Below are 20,707 nucleotides of genomic sequence, written 5' to 3' on the forward strand. Positions count from 1 at the left end.
CAGGCAGAGTGGTTAGCCGATGTCAAGGACCTGTGGCCGAGAGGGCTTACTTCATCCAGATGCTGAGACAATTGCTATGGCTGGAACAGAGAGGGCGGGGAAGTGGTGTGCGAAGTGCAGCTGTGGCCCGAGGGCCTTCCAAACCAGGAAAGAGAGTTGGATCTTATCCTAAGTGCATGGGAAGCTGCCAGGGGGTTCTTAAAGTGACCTGATGCGATTCAGAGATGTTCACACAGCCCAGAGACACACACAGCTTCACAGGTTGCCAGGACCAGGGCGAGAGGGAAATATGGAAGGCATCAGGGTGCAAGATTTAAGAAGACCCTCATTCTTTTATCTGTGCAGACACTCAGTGGCCCCTGGCCTCCATCCCCAGGCCCGGCTACTGGAGCAGGAGGGCAGGTCAGGAGAAAGGAGAAACTTACTTTGAGCCCCATCCAACGGGGACAGGCTGCAGCTTCTGGCTCCTACTGGGCTGGGTACTACATGCTTGCTGTAAAGAAAGCGTGGGCCCCAGGGCCAGGTGCCCCTCTCCCAGCACAGGTTCTCTCCAGCCAGGGATCGGCAATGGGTCTTCTCGGCTGAGCCCGTGGCAAGGCTGCTGGGGCATTCTGACGCTTCTGGTCCCCTGGCCTGGAGGACTCACGCCCTCTGGACCCAGAGGGTCAGAGAGATCTGGACACCCTACCACCACACCCCAGACGACTGCTCCTCTGCCTCCTCCTCCTCCTCACACCTCAGGGGGCCCAGGACACCCTCCTTGGGGCAGGGAGCTCAGAGAAACTCTTCCCTCTCCCTTGGCCAAGCAGCTAGCTCTGTGACCTCAAGCCTCCTTTTGTCCTTAACCAGTGTTAACAAGGAGCACCTGGCTCACCCACAGGCCCCGAGACCATGGTGGTCTGGCTCGGGCCAGGAATGTTTCTTCCCCGTCGTTGCTACGGCTCCAGTCTGCGACCTTAGTGGGCATTAAACGTGCTGGGACGGATGGAACTGACAAAAATGTAGGAGCCTAGACCCACCCCAGGGGTTCTGATTCAGTGCGAGCAGCGGGTGGAGGCCAGGAATCTCTCATTCAACAATCAGCCAAGTGATCTGGGAAGCAGGTAGGTTCACTCACCTTAAGGAGACTCAGTGGTAGCTAATTTATCTCCTCACTAGAACATAGGAAGGTGGGTGCAGTGATGGATCCCTTGTAAAAATAAAGAACCACGTTGAGGTCAGTGACAAGCCCAAGGTCACACGGCCAGTTAGGCGCAGAGCTGGCAATGAACCCTGGCTGGGGACCCCTGACCCCGTACTTTTAAGTCTGTGCTTCTGATATGGCCACACACCTGGGGCGGAGCAAGAGCCCGGGGCTCGGGGATGCATGGGCATAAAAATGGTCTAAAACAAACAGCAGGGATGGTCGCACAACTCTGTGAACCAAAACCACGGATGTGCACACTTACATGGGGTAAACGATGTGGTGTATGAATTAGAGCTCAATAAAGTTGTTTGAGCTTTGACGGCAATACATTTGCCGTCACCGGCGGCCTTGCCAGTCTTCGTGCAGTGGCTCCACTTACTGCTGGCAGGTGGGAGGGGGCCTTGAAGGCACAGTACCCTCGCTCTCCTCGTAAGACGTTGCACGGTGAGCTCCTTAAAACCTGAGCTCTCTCTCCTTGCAGGAATGGAGTCCTCGAGGACGGCGCCACCACCCCCCAGCCCACTCCCATGCCAGCCACACGGTCACCACCAAAACAGGAGCAGCGAAACCCAGAAACCCCAAGGATCAGTCTCACGCTTCTTCCTTACAACCGCACTTCACACTTTTATTGTTAGTTTTCTTCATGGGGCAGACACAGAGCTGAGACACAAACCCACGCTCCGAAGCCGCCACGGGCCAGGGGATGCCGCTCTTGGTCAAACTGCTCCCCCCCCTTTTCCGCAACTGGACGGCTTGTAGCAGTTTTCCCGACAGTCCTGGAGTGTTGAAAGCCGACCAGCACGTTTGCACACGCAAAGAATGAGCGGCTCCCCACCCCCCCCCAACACAACATTTCCAAAATTCGCCACTGGCTGAAGGTGACTTTTCAAGTTTGGGGTTCATAAGCCTTCCTTGCTGCTCAACGGGGAAAACCCTCAAGAACTCAGAGGCTGGGTACAGTTGGTAAGTGTTGACATTTATGGGACAAAATCATTAGGACAAGGAATGGCCGCAGATGTTCATGCTTGTGAGGGTTCCTTTCGGGAGCAGGCGAAAGGCTGCCTTCCAGTTTATGAAAACTTAAAACAAGCAACGGTTGTTAGCGGGTAGGAAACAGGAAAACGGTGGCGGAGGCCAACGATCAGCATTTTTCTGCCCGTGTGAGGGTCTCACGGGAACTTTCTCCTGGACCATCCTCGGAGCCCGCACTGCAGCCGGTCGACTGATTAATTAAATAACACAAGTTATAAAACTTTAAAAATGGGGCATTTACAGTCAAGGACATAAATACGTGCTTTTAAAACTGTCTACATACATATTTACAGAGTTGCAAGATCAACCATAGTAGCCCTGAAAAAAAAAAAGTCCCTTTTTTGCACGTGACCACTCGGCTGGCTTCCAAACCCCCTCCTTCCACTTTGGGTGGATACGTTACCATTGAACATGGGGCCGAGGAAGCAGCGCGAGTGGTCTCAGACATCCTCGTCTGGGGTCTGCCCCAAAGGCACAAAACCCAAGACCCTCACTGGGTCCCAACTTCTAGCTCAGCGCACCCGTTTCTCCGAGGCATGGACGGTCCCACCAGCGAGCGAGGGCCACCTCCACCGGTCCCTGGCAGGTGATGGGGAGCTTCCGGATCTCTTCTCCTCCCCCCTCTATGCTTTTTAACTTCCGATTTAATTTTCATTTCCCAGTGTCTATCCATTTCCCTTTTCAGCTAATCTGAGAAGCTCAGACACTGGAGAGTTGATGGTCCCATCCAGGGAGGCAAAGGAGCACACGGGACCTCTCCCCCTCCCCCCACGCGCCTGTCCCATGGGAGAACCCAGACCCATAAATGAGGACAACGGCTTTCTCCCAACGCACGTGGACTAACCACAATTTCAAATCTGGAAATGACTCAAGTGCCGGCAGCTCAGCATACTCGGGCCAGGAAACGGGTTTTCCAAGCACACAGGCCAAGGGGGACGGTCAGCGAGGCTCCCGTGTGTCTACGCTCTACTGATTCCCAGAGATGGTGGGGGACGTGGGAGGTGGGGGGTGGGGCAGTTGGAAGGGGAGCCTGGCCTCCTGCTGAAGGCCTTCCTTGGACAGGGCTGGAGCTCACCCCTGGGCCAGACCAAGGTCCCCGCTCCAGCAAAGGTCAACTGGAGACGCCAAAAGCAGGATCAAGGAGCTCTTGAAAAATTGCATAGTAGGAGAGGCCCCACCCCCGCAGGGGGGTGGGGCTGCAGAGCACAGTCCAGGGCGGCACCTGAGGGTCCTCCGTGGTGTGAAGTCTGCTGCCTCCCTGCCTCCGCAGGGTTCCGGACACTCGTCTGGAGACCGCACGCACGCACGCACGCACGCACACGCACAACCACGCGCGCACTCCCGCACTCCCGCTCTCTCGCAGGCTCGTGGACCGGGAATAGGTCGGTACTGCCTGCAGGGTGGAAGGCCAGTCCCTTTGGCTTCTCTGATTCCAGGTCACTTCAGGTGCTGAGGAGACAAAAAAAAGAACAATACTTATGGTGGCCGCACGTTCGGTCGGCTGTTCCAGCGCCATCCCACTTCATTTTTCCAGTTGAGCTACTTATTAAAGTCTAGCATCCATGCAGAGAAAAGCAAAGCCTGAAGAATTCTGGGTGAGCGCACCTGCGCAAGCAGCACCTAGATCAGGAGGTAGAACAGGGCCAAGTTCCCCCAGCCCCCCACACGGCCCCCGTTTAGGACAACCACTGACACTCTCACCCCAGACCACCACCATCCTGACCTCTATCCACATGGCTGGATTCCCCGTTTTTTCACGCGGATAAATGAGGTTAATCAGTATCCATCTTCTGTGCCTGACTTCCTTCGCTGAGCGCGCCTGTGAGCGTCATCTGCTCTGAGCAGGAGGTGCAGTTTTTCTGGGCCTCCTCACTCACACTGGGGTTCGGGGGTAGGATCCCCACGTGCCCGCCCAGCCTGCTGCCAATGCATGGCCGGTGGGATGCAGTTTGGGGCCATCGTGGGGGGTGCTGCGGGGGCATTCCTACACAGGAGCATGTCTCAAAGACGTGTGGTGGAGATGCCGGGGAGTGGGCATACCTATGTAGCATGAATATTCCTGTGCACACTTTCTGGTGCACACGTGCACACACGCCAGCTGCGTGTAGTCCTGGCGGTGGAATGGCTGGGTCCTGGGGTAGGCATCTGTTCGGCTTCAGTGGGTACTGCCAAGAAGTCTTCCAAAGCAGTTCCAACGTCACCGAATTTCATTCCGGTGCTCACAACAACCCTCGTGGCAGGTGACAGAGACCCCCATTTTGCACAGGAGGAATGGGGTCTCAGGGAGGAGAAGTAACTTGTTACAGAGGCAGGCTGATGATGAGTGGCACAGGTGGGACTTGAACCCAGGTCCAGCACACTCCAGAGCCTGCGTGTGCTTTCCGTTATAAGAGAATGGCTGAGTCATGCTTCCGCAGTGGAAACCCCATTTATGGGACTTGGCACAGAGCCAGGCACCAGTGAGCGCCTGAAGGTGTTTGCTGCCTTGGATTGAAGTTGAGGCTGGAATGGGGCTGAGGCAGGTTCAGGGGTTCAGCGCTCTCACCCAGTGAACCTGGTTAGCACCACCATTATTAGCAGCCTAGTAATAACCTCTGCCTCTGCATAGTAATAATAACCTCTGGTAACAGTAATAATGCCATTAACAATAACACCAACAATTGATGACTCCGTAAAAAGAAGAACAGCAACACCGAACTACAGATGGCTTACTACGTACCAGGCACTTTCTTAAGTACTTTTCACGTACTAAGCAGCCTACGAAATCCTACAACGTACCCATTTTACAGATGCGTGAACTGAAATGCAGGGAAGGGAACTAGCTGCCAGGATTACTGGAGCCAGGATTCAACTCAACTCCAGACGGACGCACTGTCAGTTCCAACCTCCCCCAAACCTCGTGCTGGGCCTGGGGGAGAGCTGCCTGCAGAGGACCCTGAGCCTTTGAGACACGCAGCCCCCTGCCCCATGGAGGCCTGCGTGTGCCCACATCCATCTGAGCACAAGTGGGGGAGGGCATGGCCAGCGCATGTGAATTTCCTGTGGGTTGTCGAGTGGGATCAAAACAGAAGTCATCTTGCCGGTCCCCTACCCAAGAGGCAGCCCTCCGAGGAGGGGGTCCCAGCAGCAGAGACTGTGGGCTGGACGCCTGGGCAAGAGGCTGGCAGAGGCTGCTCCCAGGGGGTTTCTGCCAGCAGAGAAGCAGGCAGGGGCAGACCCGCCACCCGCCCACCCGTGGGACCCAAGGGCGGAGGATGACTATGGAGACCAGAAGAAGGATAAGTGCCAGTCCCTCCCTGGGACCTCCCTTCCCAGACCCTCGGGCACAAGGCCAGCTGGCCCCGCGGACTGGAAAGAGACAGAGGCAAGATTGGATGTACCGTGCAAGGCTGGCACTGGGCTAGGCAGTGCGGCACCTCTCAGACGTGAAAGCAGAGAGAATGCTCTGGGCTTTGCCCGAAATGTCATTAAAGCCGAGAAGAGGGGGACACCGCTGAGACAGTGGGTGGCAGACACTGGGCAGAACCTCACTTGGGCCACACTGCCCAGTAAGCTGCCCATGGACCTGCAGCCACCAAGTGCGACAGCGTGAACCCAGATCCTGGGTGCTTTGAGGATATCATTGTTTTTGCAGAGCCCACACACAGGTACAGTCTGTCTATGATTTTGGGGGGCAGGGACAGACCACAGAAAGTCTGCTATCCTTCCTGGGAGTGAGAAGACTAGAGTTCTGCTCCCAGGTCGGCCACGTGCCCCTCTGCCAGGCTCCACCGTGAGGGTGTTGACCTACCCATCCCTTCATGGACTTTTAAACATCACTCTGGAACTGTGACAGACTGAACTGTCCCCCGACGACTGGGCCCTAACCTCCAATGTAACAGCAACATTGGGCAACATTGGGGGGCAGTTCTGAGAAGTGACCGGGTTTCGGTGAGGTCATGAGGGTGAAATGGGACTAGTGTCCATGTAAAAAGGGACAACAGCACTTGCTCTCTCTCCACGAGAGAACACAGCCAGAAGGCAGATCCGCAAGACAGTGGGAGTTTCCACCCTGACCTTGGACTTCCTGAGAAGCTGCATGTGTTACAAAATAAGGCAAAGGAAGGTGCCCGTGCAGGCCCATGCCCTGACCCCAGGGGGAGGCTGAGACTGCAGCGGTGGACAGAAGCCAGGCTCTGTGGGGGAAACCAGTCCCGTTGCATCTGGCCCCCCCTCAGGCTGCAAAGAACACCCTCTCTGGGCTGGGAGTCATGCCCTGTGTGCCCATCAGCATGGAGGGCCGCACAGCAGCACCCACAGCCACAGGGAGGACCCCAAAACACACATGGGACCCCAAGTCGGACCCGCTCATCCTGGCGCTGCCTCCCATTCTCCAGAAGACTCTGGCCGTGCCTCTCTGGTCTGGCGCCAGTCTCCTCTCTGTGCGAGGGGAGGGGCAGAGGGCTGATCTGGGCTTTCACTTCTGCACTATCTTAGTGTCCGTGTCAACGTTCAACCTGGTGCCTGAGAGGCGGGCTCAGCTCCCGCTGCAGACGACAGCTCCCTGGGAGGAGCGTACTTTGTTTCTATTCCCCTCCTGAACCTCCCTGCACCCCGAGAAAGAAGGGGGAGCCCAGATCCCCAACAGCTGAGCAAGGGGTGAGGAGCTATCTGGTTGGGAGGGTGGGTGGAAGAGAGGAAAGCACATCACAAAGACCTGAGTCCGAACTTGGCCCATCCTCACCTGGAACGGCCGTGTGCTCGTTCCAAACGACCCCAAACCTGAGTGCGCCCCAGAGCTGCCAGGCCACCTGCTACCGCTGGTCCCCCAGCCCTGCGCACCAGGCCGCTTGCTCTGTAGGCTGGAGTGGGGCCCCGAGGTCTGCATTTCTAACTAGTGCCCGAAGGCCTTGGTGCACAGGGCCCTCCGGATGCGCTGGAGAGGCTGGTCTCAGGGACGCAATGAAAGGAGGCAGGCTGTGTCACCAACAGGGAAACCCCAGCCTGCCCCCACCACTGACACGGCCCAGGCCCCTGGTTTGGGTTTGGTTTCTGTGGATGAATTCAGGTTTTACCATCAGAGAATCTAGAGAGAGACTTAATGCGGGCTCCTCATAAATCTAAATTTCTTTTTTTACAGATTGGTATTACTTTCAAATGCACTGTGGGGATGGGGCCATCACAATCTCTTCTGGGCTTACAGCCTCTGAGGGTCTCGGGAGAGAGCTGAGCATCATCACCATCGCGATCGTCACTGTCGCTGTCGGGACAACGGCCGCCGAGGTAAGTGTGCCGGGCACTGTTCTAGGTGCTTTGCATACATTTGACACTTGGAATACTCCTGTGAAGTAGGTACTACTGTCCCCATTTTATAGATGTGGAAACTGGGGTTCGGACAGACTGGCTAACTTGTTGAGGTCCCACAGCCAGGAAGAGGCGGAGCTAGGATTTGAATCCAGATTGTCCAGGGTCCCCCACGACATGCCCTCCTTGTAGGAAGGCCCCTGCGCCCCACCTGGCACACAGAGGGTACGCCACAAGCCATCACGCCCCCCCTTCCTCTCCTTCCCTGCCCACCCAAGAGCCAAGCACAGCCTGCTTCTGCCCCAGAGCCACCCAGAGGGACCCAGAAGCTGCTCCGCCCTCCTCATACCTGTCGGGGAGCAGGTGAAGCTTCTACTCTTTGAGGAGGGGTCCTGGGAGCTGTGCGGCAGCCATGGTGGCCTTGACACTCCTACACTGCCTGGTGACGTACGGGGCGGCCGGTGCAGGGCATCGGGCGGCCAGGCGGAGGCTGTAGCTGTGCGGGGGAGAAACAACACACGCCATCACCAGGGGCCCAGCCTGGACAACGTGTGGGAGGCCTCGGTGCGGCCCACTGCTCAGGCCCCTCGAGGCCAGTGGGACGTCAGCTCTGATCACTGTTGGGAGCCCCACCAAGCTCCATCCACTGCCTTCCCTCCCCCCGTGGATGGGGCCAGCAGCAGTGTCTACCCGTGGGTTCGGGGATACTGCACTCAGCGGGGTGACCCAAGGACCCCCAGCTGGCTCCTCTGAGGCACCCGGGGAGGTTTCTGGTACCTGTGTTGGCGGGGAGGATGAGGGAGGGCCAAGTCCCCTCCACGCTGTTGACTGTGCACTTGACCTTTGCCCTGGCCTAACTTCCATGTTGGGGATCACACGCGGGGTGTGAACCAGGATCCTGTGACCCATTTGTAGCCCATTTGCCATGACAGCCCATTAAATTGAACTTTTTTTTCAGGAAAGCTTTTAATTTTTTTTTAATCCTCACCCAAGGATTTGTTTATTGCTTTTAGAGAGAGTGAGGAAGGGGTGGGGGGGTGGGGGGAGAAAGAGAGAGAGAAAGAAACATCAGTGTGAAAGAGAAACATCGATCTATTGCCTCCCACACGCACCCTAACCAGGGATTGAACCTGCAACCTCAGTATGTCCCTTGACCAGGGATCGAACCCCCAACCTTTTAGTTTACAGATGATGTTCCAACTGAGTCGCCTGGCCAGGGCCTAGTTCTTTTTTTAAAGAGGCAACACAGATTGCTGTTCCTCCCCTTTCCTCACCAGCTAAGCCGTACTCATATTACAGGGTCCAGCTAGCTCACCACCTCCTCCAGGTCCCCTTCCTCCTCCGTCTCCTGGATGAGGCGTCCTTCCTGCGGCTCCCACTGCTCCTCTTACTTCCCCCGTCACAGCACTTGTCACCCTGAATCGCAATCACAGGATGATGAGTCTGCCCCCACCATGAGCTGTGACCCCCAGGTCAGGGCCTTGATCTTGTTTCATGCTGTACCCCCCGCTTGGCGCAACCTAAGTGTGTGTGTGTTCCCTGGGAACGATCCAATGCTAGCCCATTAACTATCTTACTCATCAAAGACCCCACCCAGGTGGACACTGCATGTCCCTAATTCACAGCGGGGGAAACAAAGGCACAGTGACTTGCCCCAGGTCCCAAGTCTGCCCCTCCAGATGGAAGAACGGCAGTGAGCAGGGCCTCGGGTCAGGAGGGGTGGGGGGGCGAGGCAGGTGGGAACTTCGCCTGCTCCAGGCGTTGGCTGGGAGTCAGCTCAGCCCAAAGGAGCCAGAGATAGGAAGAAGCCGAAACCGCAGGGTTTAGACAAGCGGTCCTCAGCCAGGGCACAAGTTTGCCCCGTGGGGCTGTCACATGTGAGGGGAGGGAGGGTGCCATTGGGACCCAGTGGGTGCTGCTAAACACCCTCCAAGGCACAGGACAGCTCCCACGACAGAGAATGATCTAGACCAACGTAGTGACGGTGCCCAAGCCGATAAGCCCTCAGTGCCTGAGTATTGAAACAATGAAATGTGGAGACAGACCAACGACAAATGCAAGCCCGGGCAGGGAGATGCTGTCTTAGATGAGACCGTGACCTGCAGTTTCACAAAGGGGACCCCTCTGAGGCCCTGGCTCTCAGTCAAGATCAGGCCCACGCCTGTGTGAGTTTCTCCCCTAGGCTGTGTGGTCGGGGCCTGGGGTTGGCTCATCCCAGTACCCGAGCAAGACTCAAGATAGAACAACAGAGGCCCAATGCTCGGGGATTCGGAGGCCTGGGAGGTGGCCTGTGGGGACACCATGGACTGGCGGGCACCCCAGTGTGAGCAGGGCCCCTCAGCCATCCAGCCCAGCCGTGGGAGGGGACAGGCAACTGTGAGGCTGCCTGAAAATGTGGATGACTTGCACACCCTCGTCCTGATGGGGACTCAGGGACAGTCCTGGCACGTTGTAGGTCCCCTACACTGTCTCGGGAAATGTCTCTAGCAGAAGCAGCAGGACAAGCGGCTGCTTTGGAGACAGTCGCGCCCGGCAGCGTCCATTCCCAGCTTCTTCCTTTCTCTGTCACCTTCCTTCCACACCTACCAATGCTCAAAACTCAGTCGGTCCCACAGAGATGACACCCGTGACCTCGTGGCCCACCCAGCTCCCTTTTCCGCTGCTTTCCCACATCCATTCCACCCTCAGGCTCCTGCAGCCCCAGCACCCACGGCCATTTCCACCAGGGAGGGGGCTTGCTTTCCCCCAGCCTGGGGCACCCACCTGGGTACAGAGCTTATGGTCAGGGCAAGGCCCCCGTGAGCAGGTCCCTCTGACCAACCCCCAGCCCATGGCCCGGCCCAGGGGAAGACAATGACAGCTGACAACACACAGCCCTGTGACTCCCGACTGCTTTCGCGGGATTGTCCCAGCAGCCCAGATGGTCCGTCCGCCTTCACAACCCCCATCTGGTTCCCTGCAAGGCCCCCTCCGAGCTCCTCCACAGAAGGGTGACCTGCAGCTCCCCCCAAAGTAAACCGGATCCAGACATGCCCCGCTGCAGCCGTCAGTCCTGGGCTCCCAGGTGTGGCTCACATTCTTTACGCAGAGTCCAGCCCGCTGACCTGGCCAGCCCATCCGACTTTGTCCGGACCTGCTGCTCCAGCTTCGCTGGGCTTCCTGGGCACCTCGAAGAGCCCTTGTCCCCATGGCCTGCAACCTGTCTCCTCTCTACATTGACCCAGGAGGCCTGGGCTGCACACCACCCCTGTGACCTCGGTGTCTCTGCGGGTGGCACCGGGCATCGGTGTTTTAAGCTCCCCAGTGGTTCCAACGTGGGGCCCCGGTTGGGCACTGCCACTCTGGGGGTGCCTGCGGGCCGCCCTCAGCACACACCCCACACTGCGGTCCCGTCCCCTGGCCACCGTGCGATCGTTGCTGGTCTCCCTCCGAAAGTCTGTGACCACAGGATCTGGTGGGGCTGCTCAGTGAGTGGCAGGCCCTCCCCACCCACCGAATGAAGAAACGAAGATGCCAGACTCCACGACCCTCCCACCACACAGGGGTCTCAGACCAGGGAAACCAGCGTACGTGGGCCCAGAAGGTGACTAACGGCCCCCCCTTGGCCACCACTCCTGACACCTGGGGACCAGGGTAGCACTCACAACCCCAAATCCGAGGCAGCCAAAAAGGGCTGAATGAGTTCAGCGTTGACTGGTCTTTCAAAAGCAGCGGGGTCCAGCATCACTTTTAGGGATTCCATGCAACGTGGTTTAACTTTTTAAGATCACGGCGGGTCGGGAGGGGCCTGCTCCACATGGACTTGGCTCAGAGTTGTCCGTCCACTTCCAGACTGTTCCGTACTCTGCGGCTTTCTAGAAATTTCACTTAAATGGAACACAAACTCATGGGCTTTTTAAAGCACAGTGGAACCTCGTGTGCTACCCGGCCCCACCCCTCATCTATATGGGCTGGGCGGGGGGGGGGGGGGGNACCCTGTTGGGGGGGGGGGGGGGGGGGGGGGGGGCAGCGCTGTGTGTGAGAACAGATCTGACATGCTCGCTCCTGCCCGGCGTGGAGCAAGGGCTCACAGGTGGCGGCCCTCGCAGCGCCCTCTCCCCTGGGTAGTGATTTCTCAAAGGTCAGAATCTCTCAAGTGTCCAAAGGCACAGAAAGGGCCACTCTGCTCCTGGCCCTGAGGGCACACCCAAGCTCTCAGGGCCATTTGCATTTCCTCTGGTGCATCCCTGCCTCAGGGCCTTGGCACCTGCCATTCCTACCTGGAAGCTCCCCCAGGTCAGCAGGGAGTCCGCCACACCCTCCTCTGAGTTCTTGCTCAAGTGCCCCCTCTCAGTGAGCTGAGCCCCCAAACCCAACTCTGAAACTACAAACACGCCTCCCCGAAACCCCCGGTCTCCGGTCCGTTTCACAGGAGCCCTACCCTTTCATCCGTGGTGCTGCTTCCCAAGGTTTCAGTTACCTGCAGACAACTCGAGTCCAAAACTATGAAGTGGAAAATTCCAGAAATAAACCATTCTTCGGTTTTAAAGGATTAAATATGATATGCGTGTTAAACACCCAAGGGCGATCTCAAGTGGGTGGCTGAAACGCACCTCTGATGAGTCTGGGGTTGGTTAGCATCAGGGTGGACCAGGTGGACTGGGCGGGGGGGGGGGGGGGGGGGCCCTCCGGCTCGTGGAGACAAAGGGGAGGAGTCCAGAGACCGAGGAAGGGATTCAGGGGAGCACGGGCAGTGTTGCAAGGCACAGGGCAAGATCTCAAAGGCGGGGGCATTTCAGGGAAGAGGGAGGAGTAGCAGCGTCCAAAGCTGCCAATGGGACAAGACAAGACTTAGAACTAACCAACCGTGGCATTCAACAGCCTCAGGGCTGCTGGTAACCTCCGTCACAGCAGCTCCCGAGACAAGGCGCAGAAAAACTCCTGGAAGAAGTGAGTTCAGGAGAGGAGGGAGCAAAGGAACAGGGGCCAGGGCCCAGAGGGCTCGGTCAAGGAGATTTTGGTCCAGGGGAGCAGGGAGGGGACAGGGTTCGGGCAGACGAGCTGCCCCTGTGCCACGTGCTCCCCGAGCTCCCAGGTCCCCACCAGGCAGACAGACCAGCCTGGGTCCCCGCCAGGCTGCCCAGACACAGTTGAGACGCCCTGCCTTCCATACTGCCTTCCACCCCTTCCTCCCCACTGCGTCGGGAGGGACCTTCTGGAAGGCAGTCCCTAGGCTGGTTGGGCCACATGGCTGCCCCAGGCGTCATACACGACTCTCCATAACCCCTCGGACCACAATCCATGCAAGTCAGCGTCTGATGTTCTGCACTGTGGCTGGAGGCCAGGGAGAAGCAAAGACCACGTGGGAGAGGGTAGGACAACGTGAGATGACATTGAAACTCCCCACAGGCTGGGGGAAGGCCACAGGTAGAAGCAACAGGAATCACTGCCTATTTCCAGGCACCAGCCACCAAGCACCTCCAGGAACAGTTGGCTCCAGCTTCCCACATAAGGCAGCCCCTCCTGTTCCACCGAGGCCCCAAGGTTGGGAGGCAGAAGCTGGAGCTTCAGTCCTAGGTCCCCCCACTGACTTGCTGTGTGGCCTCTGGAGAATGCCTCTGCCTCTCGGAGTCAGAGTAGCCTCACTTGTAAAATGAGGCTGTCAACCATGGAAAAAAATGTATAGCATGTCCCATGGAGCACTCGATGGGCCAGGAACATTTCAGGGGCTTCCCAGAGCCCCTCACACCCTCCCTCAAGCAGGGACTGTCTGTCACAACCCACGTCTAATGGAGGAGCAGAAGGAAAGGCAAGGAGACACAATGCCTACTCGCCCTCGGCCAACAGGGGCGCAGCCAAGTTCAGGGCCACTGGGTACCAAAACCTGGAGCCCCTCCCTGACACAGTTCTTATAATGGTGGGGTCCAAGGGCCTCTTTTCAATATCCCAAAAGCCTTTGAAGGAGTCGCGCCTTTGCCCAGGGACAGGCACACCAGCCTGTCACCTACAGAGCCAAGGGGCAGCTTTGGTTGGAGCGGCGCCCTGGCTCGGGGGTCTCAAACTCCCAGTGCTCCCTGGCGCCCCTGCAGAGATAAAAACCACCCTGATGGGCTGAGGCCCACGCTGCAGCCCTGGAGACTCGGATTTAGCTGCCCGGGGCACAGCCTGGGCACCAAGCTGCTCGCTCCATCAGCAACTCGCAAGCTTCCTCACCTCACGGCACACAAACGAATCACAAAGACTCTGAGGTACACTGAACCACAGGCTTTGCCGCTAGGACAAAAAGTAGGCGTCATCTTGACTCCTTCCCGTGGGCCGACTACTGTTCTGTTGGCCATCTTTTTACCTGACAACCTAAGGGAACAGAGACGAATGCCCCTGGCTGAACGGTCAGGTACCATGCATTTCACAGGTTCTTGCAGGGCACCGGGTGAAAATTGCTGGTCTGGATCCATCCACTCAAAGTGCGGCCCGTGGACCAGCGGCATCGGCAGTTCTGGGGGTGGGTTTGAAATGCAGCCACGCAGGCCCCACCCAACCTCCCACCTCAGAACCTGCATTTAACACAGTCCCAGGAGAGGTATCTGTACACTGAAGTTGTACAGGGGACACGAGGCTAGGGATACCTCCCAGGGCAGGCCACGTGCTGGGTGGTGGTGTCTGAGAGGGGCCTGGTTCTGGAGCTTGGGTGCGGGGGTACCTAGGGCTTAATGACCTTCTGCAGGGAAGGTCTTTCCGATGTGAGGGCTCAGGGAGGAAAACAAACGTGATCCCTGGGGGCCAAGGGTTGGGAGCCACTGGCCTGGGCAGGCACTGGGGTTCCCACACTGGAGACGCTGGGTTGGTGGGGCACCGAGGGCAGGGGGCCGGGAGCCAGGGCAGGGCCTGGCGTCACGAGCCCTGCTAGCAGCCCTGGGCAGTTTTCTCATTTAATTGTCCCTTTAACCACACGAGGTGGGTTACCAACTTGTTTAAGGTCGCAGGGAGCGGGGTGACAGAGGGCAGGAGGGGGAAAGGAAGAGGAGGGAGGGGGCCGGATTCTCACATATCTGACTCCAGAGCCGAATCTCCTTCTAGCCCACGGATTCCCCTCCCTCTCATCGGCCCTGGGGAGGCCCTGTGCCCGGGCGAGCTCCCGGCCTGACCTCCACGCACCCCAGGGACCAATCACGTCCCTGCCCCAAGGGGCTGGGACACCAGGTTCTGAGCTCTCCAGAGATCATTCGTGCCCCAGACACATTTGGCTTGAACTCCAGCACGTGACAGCTCATAACCCCGCCAACAGGATGGCTGCCCTGGCCAGCCATTACCTCAACAAGGGGGACATCCCTGCTGGGTGGCTGCCTTCCACCCAGCCAGGACAGGAGAGGGACAGAGGGCTCCAGAGACCACGCCAAGGAGCTCATTTGGACGAGGAAACTGAGCCAGGAGGAGGTCACACAGCAAGCTGTTCCTGGGAAGAAGTGAGGAGGCATATCGGGGCTCCCTGATTATTTGGGGGCACTGATGATGGGGAGGAGGGGCAGGATGAAGCCCCAGTGGACTCAGGAAAAGGAACTCAGGAGGCAAGGCAGTGGCCCTCAGGGGAGGGCACCCCCCCCCCCCGACAGCCCGACTCTCTTCACTTCTCACCCAGCCACCTGCTGGCCACTGGGCCTGGCCAAGGAGGGGCTCAGAGAATGGGCCCTGAACAAACCAGAGGCGAGCCTGGAGCCAGGCTCCTGATCTGGTCCGACCCCGATGGGCTTGACTACAGTGCTCGAGGGTCAGATTGTCCAAGGACGTGGCTCCTGGGAGCTTGCTCCCGCCTCCAAGGCCCGCCCAAACCAGGGGACTCGGCCCCCACTTTCACAACCATTCTTTGGGCCCAACTCCGCAGGCCTCACCCCACCACACCCTCCCACTAGGCTCAGGGCAGCTGCTCAGAGGAAACACCTGCTGCAAACAGTTGCTGGCGGGGCGGGCCCACCTGCGGTGGGCGGGGCCCCAGCTCTGCTGCCCCTGCCTTGCTACCTCTCAGGGCACTCGGCTCCCGACACCCCCACACCCTGGTCCTAGGTGCCCAAATGCCGCCCCTTGTCCTCCTCCACAGCCCAGCCAAGGAGGTCTGCTCTCCCTAAAGGAAACGTCCAAGACCAGGAGGGAGGCCCAAGGACACAGACATGCGTGTCAGGACATGAACGCACAAAAAGCAGACCCCCACAATGGACAGAGGCACCAGCAGCTGCCCACGAGGTCCAGATGGCAAAGCTCTTTTAATGCCAAACCTCTACAAGGGATGCTAAGACTTCACTGTTGTGACCACCCCGTAAGCCAAAGAAATTGAAAATATGATGTCGTGAACTCCAGGAGCAACTCCTGTGTTTGGGAGCCCTTGGGACTGGGAGCCCCGGAAGCCTGTGGGGCATCTGCTGGGTGACCAGGATTTCTGGAATGTGCCATCTGGGGCCCATCCAAGGCAGCTCACAATCAGAGGAGGCTGCCTCCACGGAGAAGCCTTGCGGGGGTTCAGGGGGCTCCTCTGCTCCCCGAGGCGTCTCTGAGGCCTGGGCAAGCCCAGCTGGCAGGCTGTCCCAGACACAGGGCTGGCATCCCTGTGAGCCTGACTGGGGGTGCGGGGGGGGGGGTGGGGGTGGGCAGGAGGCATTAGTCAGCAGCGTGATGGCTGACCAAAGCCCAGGGGCGCAGAGGCTGCAGGCCTGAAGCCTCCTCCTCACTGGCGGCAGAGGACTGCGTAACAGTGCGCTCAGGCACCTGCTTCCACCCCAGAACCCCGACGTCCTCACCCTGTCACCTGGCTGACCTCCAACTGGGCACTAGGGCGGCCAGGGCTGGAACAGACCAACCTCTCCTACAGAAGGGGAACTGCGGTGGCTGGCAGATGCCAAATGACGTGGATCCAGCTGGCGGACCATGCCGGGTGCTGGCCGACCAGGACCCCGCATGCCTTTTGGTTTGGGAACCACTCGTGGGCTCTGTGGAGGCTCCCTCTCTGCGGGGCCCAGCTACGTGACCCAGCCACGCCACCAGCGCACCCTAGGACTCGTGCCGGGCAGCAGCTGGCACGAAATGAGAACCATCCTAACGCGTCTCCCACATTACCAGCACGTCCCCAGCCGAGGTTTGGTGGAACCAGTTTCCCCAGAAGCCACACGCGTCATCCTCATTATCATCTGCATCAGAGCCATTAGCGTTTCCCTGCGTGCTACACGCCTAGTGCTGTGCCCAAACTTGACCTGGAGTAACGAAGTTGACCTTCACAAGACCTTTATGAGACGGACACTACCACATTTTACACACAAGGAACCATGGCACAGAGAGGTTCGGCAGCTTGCCCAAGAACACACAGCTGGCAAGAGGCAGAGCCGGGGTGGGACCCCTAGCTGGTACCTCCGGAGCGCCGCCGGCCCCGGGCCAAGCACCGTGGGCCCCCACGGAGAGCCCGGCACTCTGAAGACACGAGAATTCTGCACAGGTCTGGCTTTGGTCTCTGAGCCTCAGGGGGGCCCTGGAAGCTCCCAACTTTTTTTTTAAAATGTGTCCTTTTTAATAGACGTGTCCTATGAACAGCCACATGTAGTGATAATGTGCCCAGAATTCGATTTACCGTATTTTGCCATGTATAAGGCACTCCTATACAGGATGCAACCCACATTTTTGGCCCAAACTTTCAGGGGAAAAAACCAATCTTTCATTTTAATTTGTCTCCTTCCTTCCTTCCTTCCTTTATTTATTTATTTATTTATACGTAGAAACAAAGCTGATTATCGTATTCCAGATTATTATTTTGCACACAGATATTGCTATTGCTCTCTGGAGTTACACTTTTAATGCATAAGGATAAATAAAACAATTAAAAACTCTTACATAGCTATATTATTAGTACTAGCCACGTATAAGGCACATCCTTATTTTTCCCTCAAAAGCTCGGGCAGAAAACTGCGCATTATACATGACAAAATATGGGTAGCATTCTCTCTGGGGGTCCCATCTGCAACTATGCCCTCACAGGCGTACGCCACCACGAGACGCTCTCAGAGCCCGGGGAGGCGCAGCGGCCGCCTTGTCCGCGCGCAGAACAAGACCAGGCCTGCTGACTGTTGTTATCAACACCGACCCATCACACCTGTTCCAGCCCTGACCCTGTGCCAGGTGCAGGGCGTACAGCAGCAAAAAGAACACACCTGGTCTCTGCCCTCACGGGGAAGGCCTTCAGCAGTCGCCCAGGACAGGGTCCAGCGGAAGTGACGCCCGCCTGAGCGTGGCTGGTGGGGTAATCATAGAAATGTGGTCATGTACAGTTTTAACTTGAACGTTTCACCTAAAATGTCATGTGGTGTGCGTGAGGTGTGATATTGTTATGTCACGGAAGTGCATGCTTATGATCTGGTAACAAAAGATTTCGTAATAGAAAAGCGACCTTATTTATGCTGGACCCTGTGTATAAGTAAATACAAAGTTACAATGTGTGACTGGCATGGAGGAGGAAAAGTGGGGGCTGCCGGAGCTCAGAATGAGGAAAAAGGGACCCCACGTGTGTGTGTGTACACACGTGCACACACAGGTTCAGTTACTGTGTGCACCGGAGACCTGGGTTCAGCAGGACCCCAGGGACACCCCTGGGACTTGGCTCACTTCACCATGTTGTTATTTTGTTACTTTGGGGGTGGGAGGGAGAGCACAAAGTATCAACCTTACTTCACCCCCAGGACGAAAAAGAAAGGATTTCTAGGTCATGTCTGTATCCGAAGGCCACTCGCTCCCCAGGGACAGAAGGAGCCGCTGTTACTACCCGCCCTCGCCCCCAAATCTTTCCTGCCCTCGTTTTGTGAGTCTCAAATAAGTTTTCCACAGGAAGTTATTGGAGTTTGCGAACTGCAACGGGGCTGGATCAGCACTCGTCAGGTCCCTGGACGACGCCTTTTTCTGACCTACAGTGAACACATCTGGTTACATGTGGCCTCTTGCTCTTCCCACAAGGCGGACCTGAGAGGACAGGTGCTGGATTTTTGTTGGGGTCACACGTGGCTAGCTGCAGAGGGGGTTCCTCAGAAGCAAACAGCCCACTGTCAGGAAAAGTGGCAGGATCGCTGGGGACGACTGTGGTCAAGTGGTCCCCTGGGACGAGTCAGGGGCCAGTGCCACCCGCTGTGCAGGCCTCAACACATCTTCAATGGTGAAGAGCTACTTAGAAACGCAAAGCAGACACGGCCTCCTGCCCAGGAAGGTCCCAGTCTGACCCCGGACTCCACTGCCACCACCCCTGTCTGATGTCACAGCCTCGGCCAAGACTCGTCTGGTCTCTCCCAAATCGCCCATCCTCTCAACATTGGAGCCCCACCCCCTGCCCCACCCGACTCGATCCTTGGGCTTCATCTATTTGGGTAGCTCTCTTCCTCAGGGACTCTGATCTCACCATGGCAAATACGGGTACCCGGAGGATTTCCTGAATTTATTGCCAGCTGGGTCCTTTGTTCTGAACTGCAAACCTGTATATTTCATGGCCCCTTCTCCATCTCCCCCCAACCCCGCCGCCCCCCAAAGGCCTAACCTGCCTCCAGCTAACCTGCCCCCACTGCCAGCCCCGCCCCCGCTGCAGCCTTCACCTCCTCGCTCAATGGCTACTCCACCCTCCACAGGTCTGCAGGACAATCTCGTCACCCCTGACTTCTCTGGCTCCTCCAGTCTTCCTCCGATCCCCAGCAAATCGTGCGGCTCCACCTTCAAAATATACCCGGAATCCACTGCCACTCACCACACCCCCACCAACACTGCGACAGCCCTCTCCTGGGTCCCTGCCTTCACTCCCCAGTCTGTTTCTACGGCTGCCTCCTTCGGGTCTAATACGTCAGCCAGAGGGTTTCTTTCCAAAGGGAAGTCGTGCCATAGCCATACTCCTGCTCAGAGCCCCCAGTGACTTCCCCGCGCTCAGAGTCCAACCAAGCAAAGCCCTTACCACGGCTGCCACAACCCACATGCCCTGGCCCGGTCCCCTCCCTGACCCCCTGGCCTGTTCCCCTCCAGCCTCACCCACTTCCCATCCACCTCAGGACCTCTGCACTTGCCGTTCCCTTGCCAAGCGCTTCCCTCCCCTGTGCAGAGGCCCACTTCCTCGCCTCCAGCGCCCACTCTCAGCCCAGAACTCTCCCCTCTTGCCTCTTCCACTTCCCTCCACAGCACCTCTCTGGTGGGTTTTCTGCATAACTGCCCGCTGCCTGGGATGGTAGGGACCTTTGCTGCTCTGGTCCCTGCTCCATCTTCCCGGAGCAGGGCCAGCGCAGAACGGCAGATGTTGGCTCTGCACTCGTCGCTGAACGAATGAGTGGCTGGATAAATAAAGAAAGGGCCAAGATCCGCACTCTTCCGTGACTAAATCACACCCATAACGCATCGCCTCTGAATCCAGTTATTGTTAACAGTGGAAAAGAGCTGAGGGCACTTCATAAAAGCAATCTAAGTGCAAAATTCTTTCTATGCCTTTACGCAAATTTTTCATTGTCTCTCATGCACACCTCCTTGGATGGCAGTTTTTAATTAAGCAAATTACTGAGAGCCCTTCTAAAGAAGTGTTCAGCTTGCTTTTCATAAACAACTCTGCTCACATGTCATTGGTTGGGATACTATTGGTTGGGATACAAGTACAACAATAAATATGGCAAATACAGCCGACCTTTGGCCGCATCTAGCTTGATGGCCGGGAGCCAAAGGGCCCGGGCTGTGCCCAGGAGTGCTGTCACTTCCAGAGGGAGGGAGGGAGGGCACCACGGACACCGTCACACACACAAATCAACTGAGCTTCAGCTATTTCATTCCCCGGGAGCTGGTACTCCTGTCACAGACGATTGCGTGATGTCTGGGACCACCCTCCCCCCAGGCCCGGACTCTGCAGGATACCCTCCCCGTCAGTCACGCCTCAGGCAGCGATGGCCACACTGGCCTCGACGATGGTGCCCTGCACACCCGGGGCCTCCATGCTCCCCTCATGGGGTCCAGGCGCCACCTTTGGACGTGTCAGTGCGATCACGTCACGCACTAGGTCTGCCTCTCGAGGGTCACGGAGACGCCGCCCAGGTGAGGGACGCTGCGTTGTGAACCCAGCACGGGGAAGGCCTTGTTCGGGCCCGGCCCAGTTAGGCTGACACTGTGAGATTGACCAGTGTTTAGGCTCTGAGAGGAGGGGATGCATTATTTTGAGTGGAAACAGGAAACCTGGAGGACAGTCAGCCG

The 20,707-nt window shown here is 57.6% G+C and overlaps 1 protein-coding gene across 3 annotated transcripts in view; it reads right to left on the reverse strand.

Annotated features, from left to right (window-relative positions):
- Nucleotides 1-1,790: 1,790 nt before the first annotated feature.
- PRDM2 (PR/SET domain 2) overlaps nt 1,791-20,707 on the reverse strand; it is a 118,057-nt gene continuing 99,140 nt past the window's right edge. Inside the window, exons 7-8 of one of the 3 annotated variants that reach the window (XM_037045191.1) lie at nt 7,851-7,997; nt 1,791-3,667 (exon numbers count right to left, since the gene is read on the reverse strand). In XM_037045191.1, coding sequence (XP_036901086.1) covers nt 3,330-3,667; nt 7,851-7,997 — 485 coding nt within the window. In that variant the 3' untranslated portion in view covers nt 1,791-3,329. The remainder of the gene's footprint in view (nt 3,668-7,850; nt 7,998-20,707) is intronic. The other 2 variants (XM_037045188.1, XM_037045190.1) reach the window with 2 other exon arrangements.

This window comes from Sturnira hondurensis, unplaced genomic scaffold, assembly GCF_014824575.4.
Source record: "Sturnira hondurensis isolate 20B ecotype Veracruz unplaced genomic scaffold, ASM1482457v3 Scaffold0004257, whole genome shotgun sequence".
Classification (NCBI taxonomy): domain Eukaryota; kingdom Metazoa; phylum Chordata; class Mammalia; order Chiroptera; family Phyllostomidae; genus Sturnira; species Sturnira hondurensis.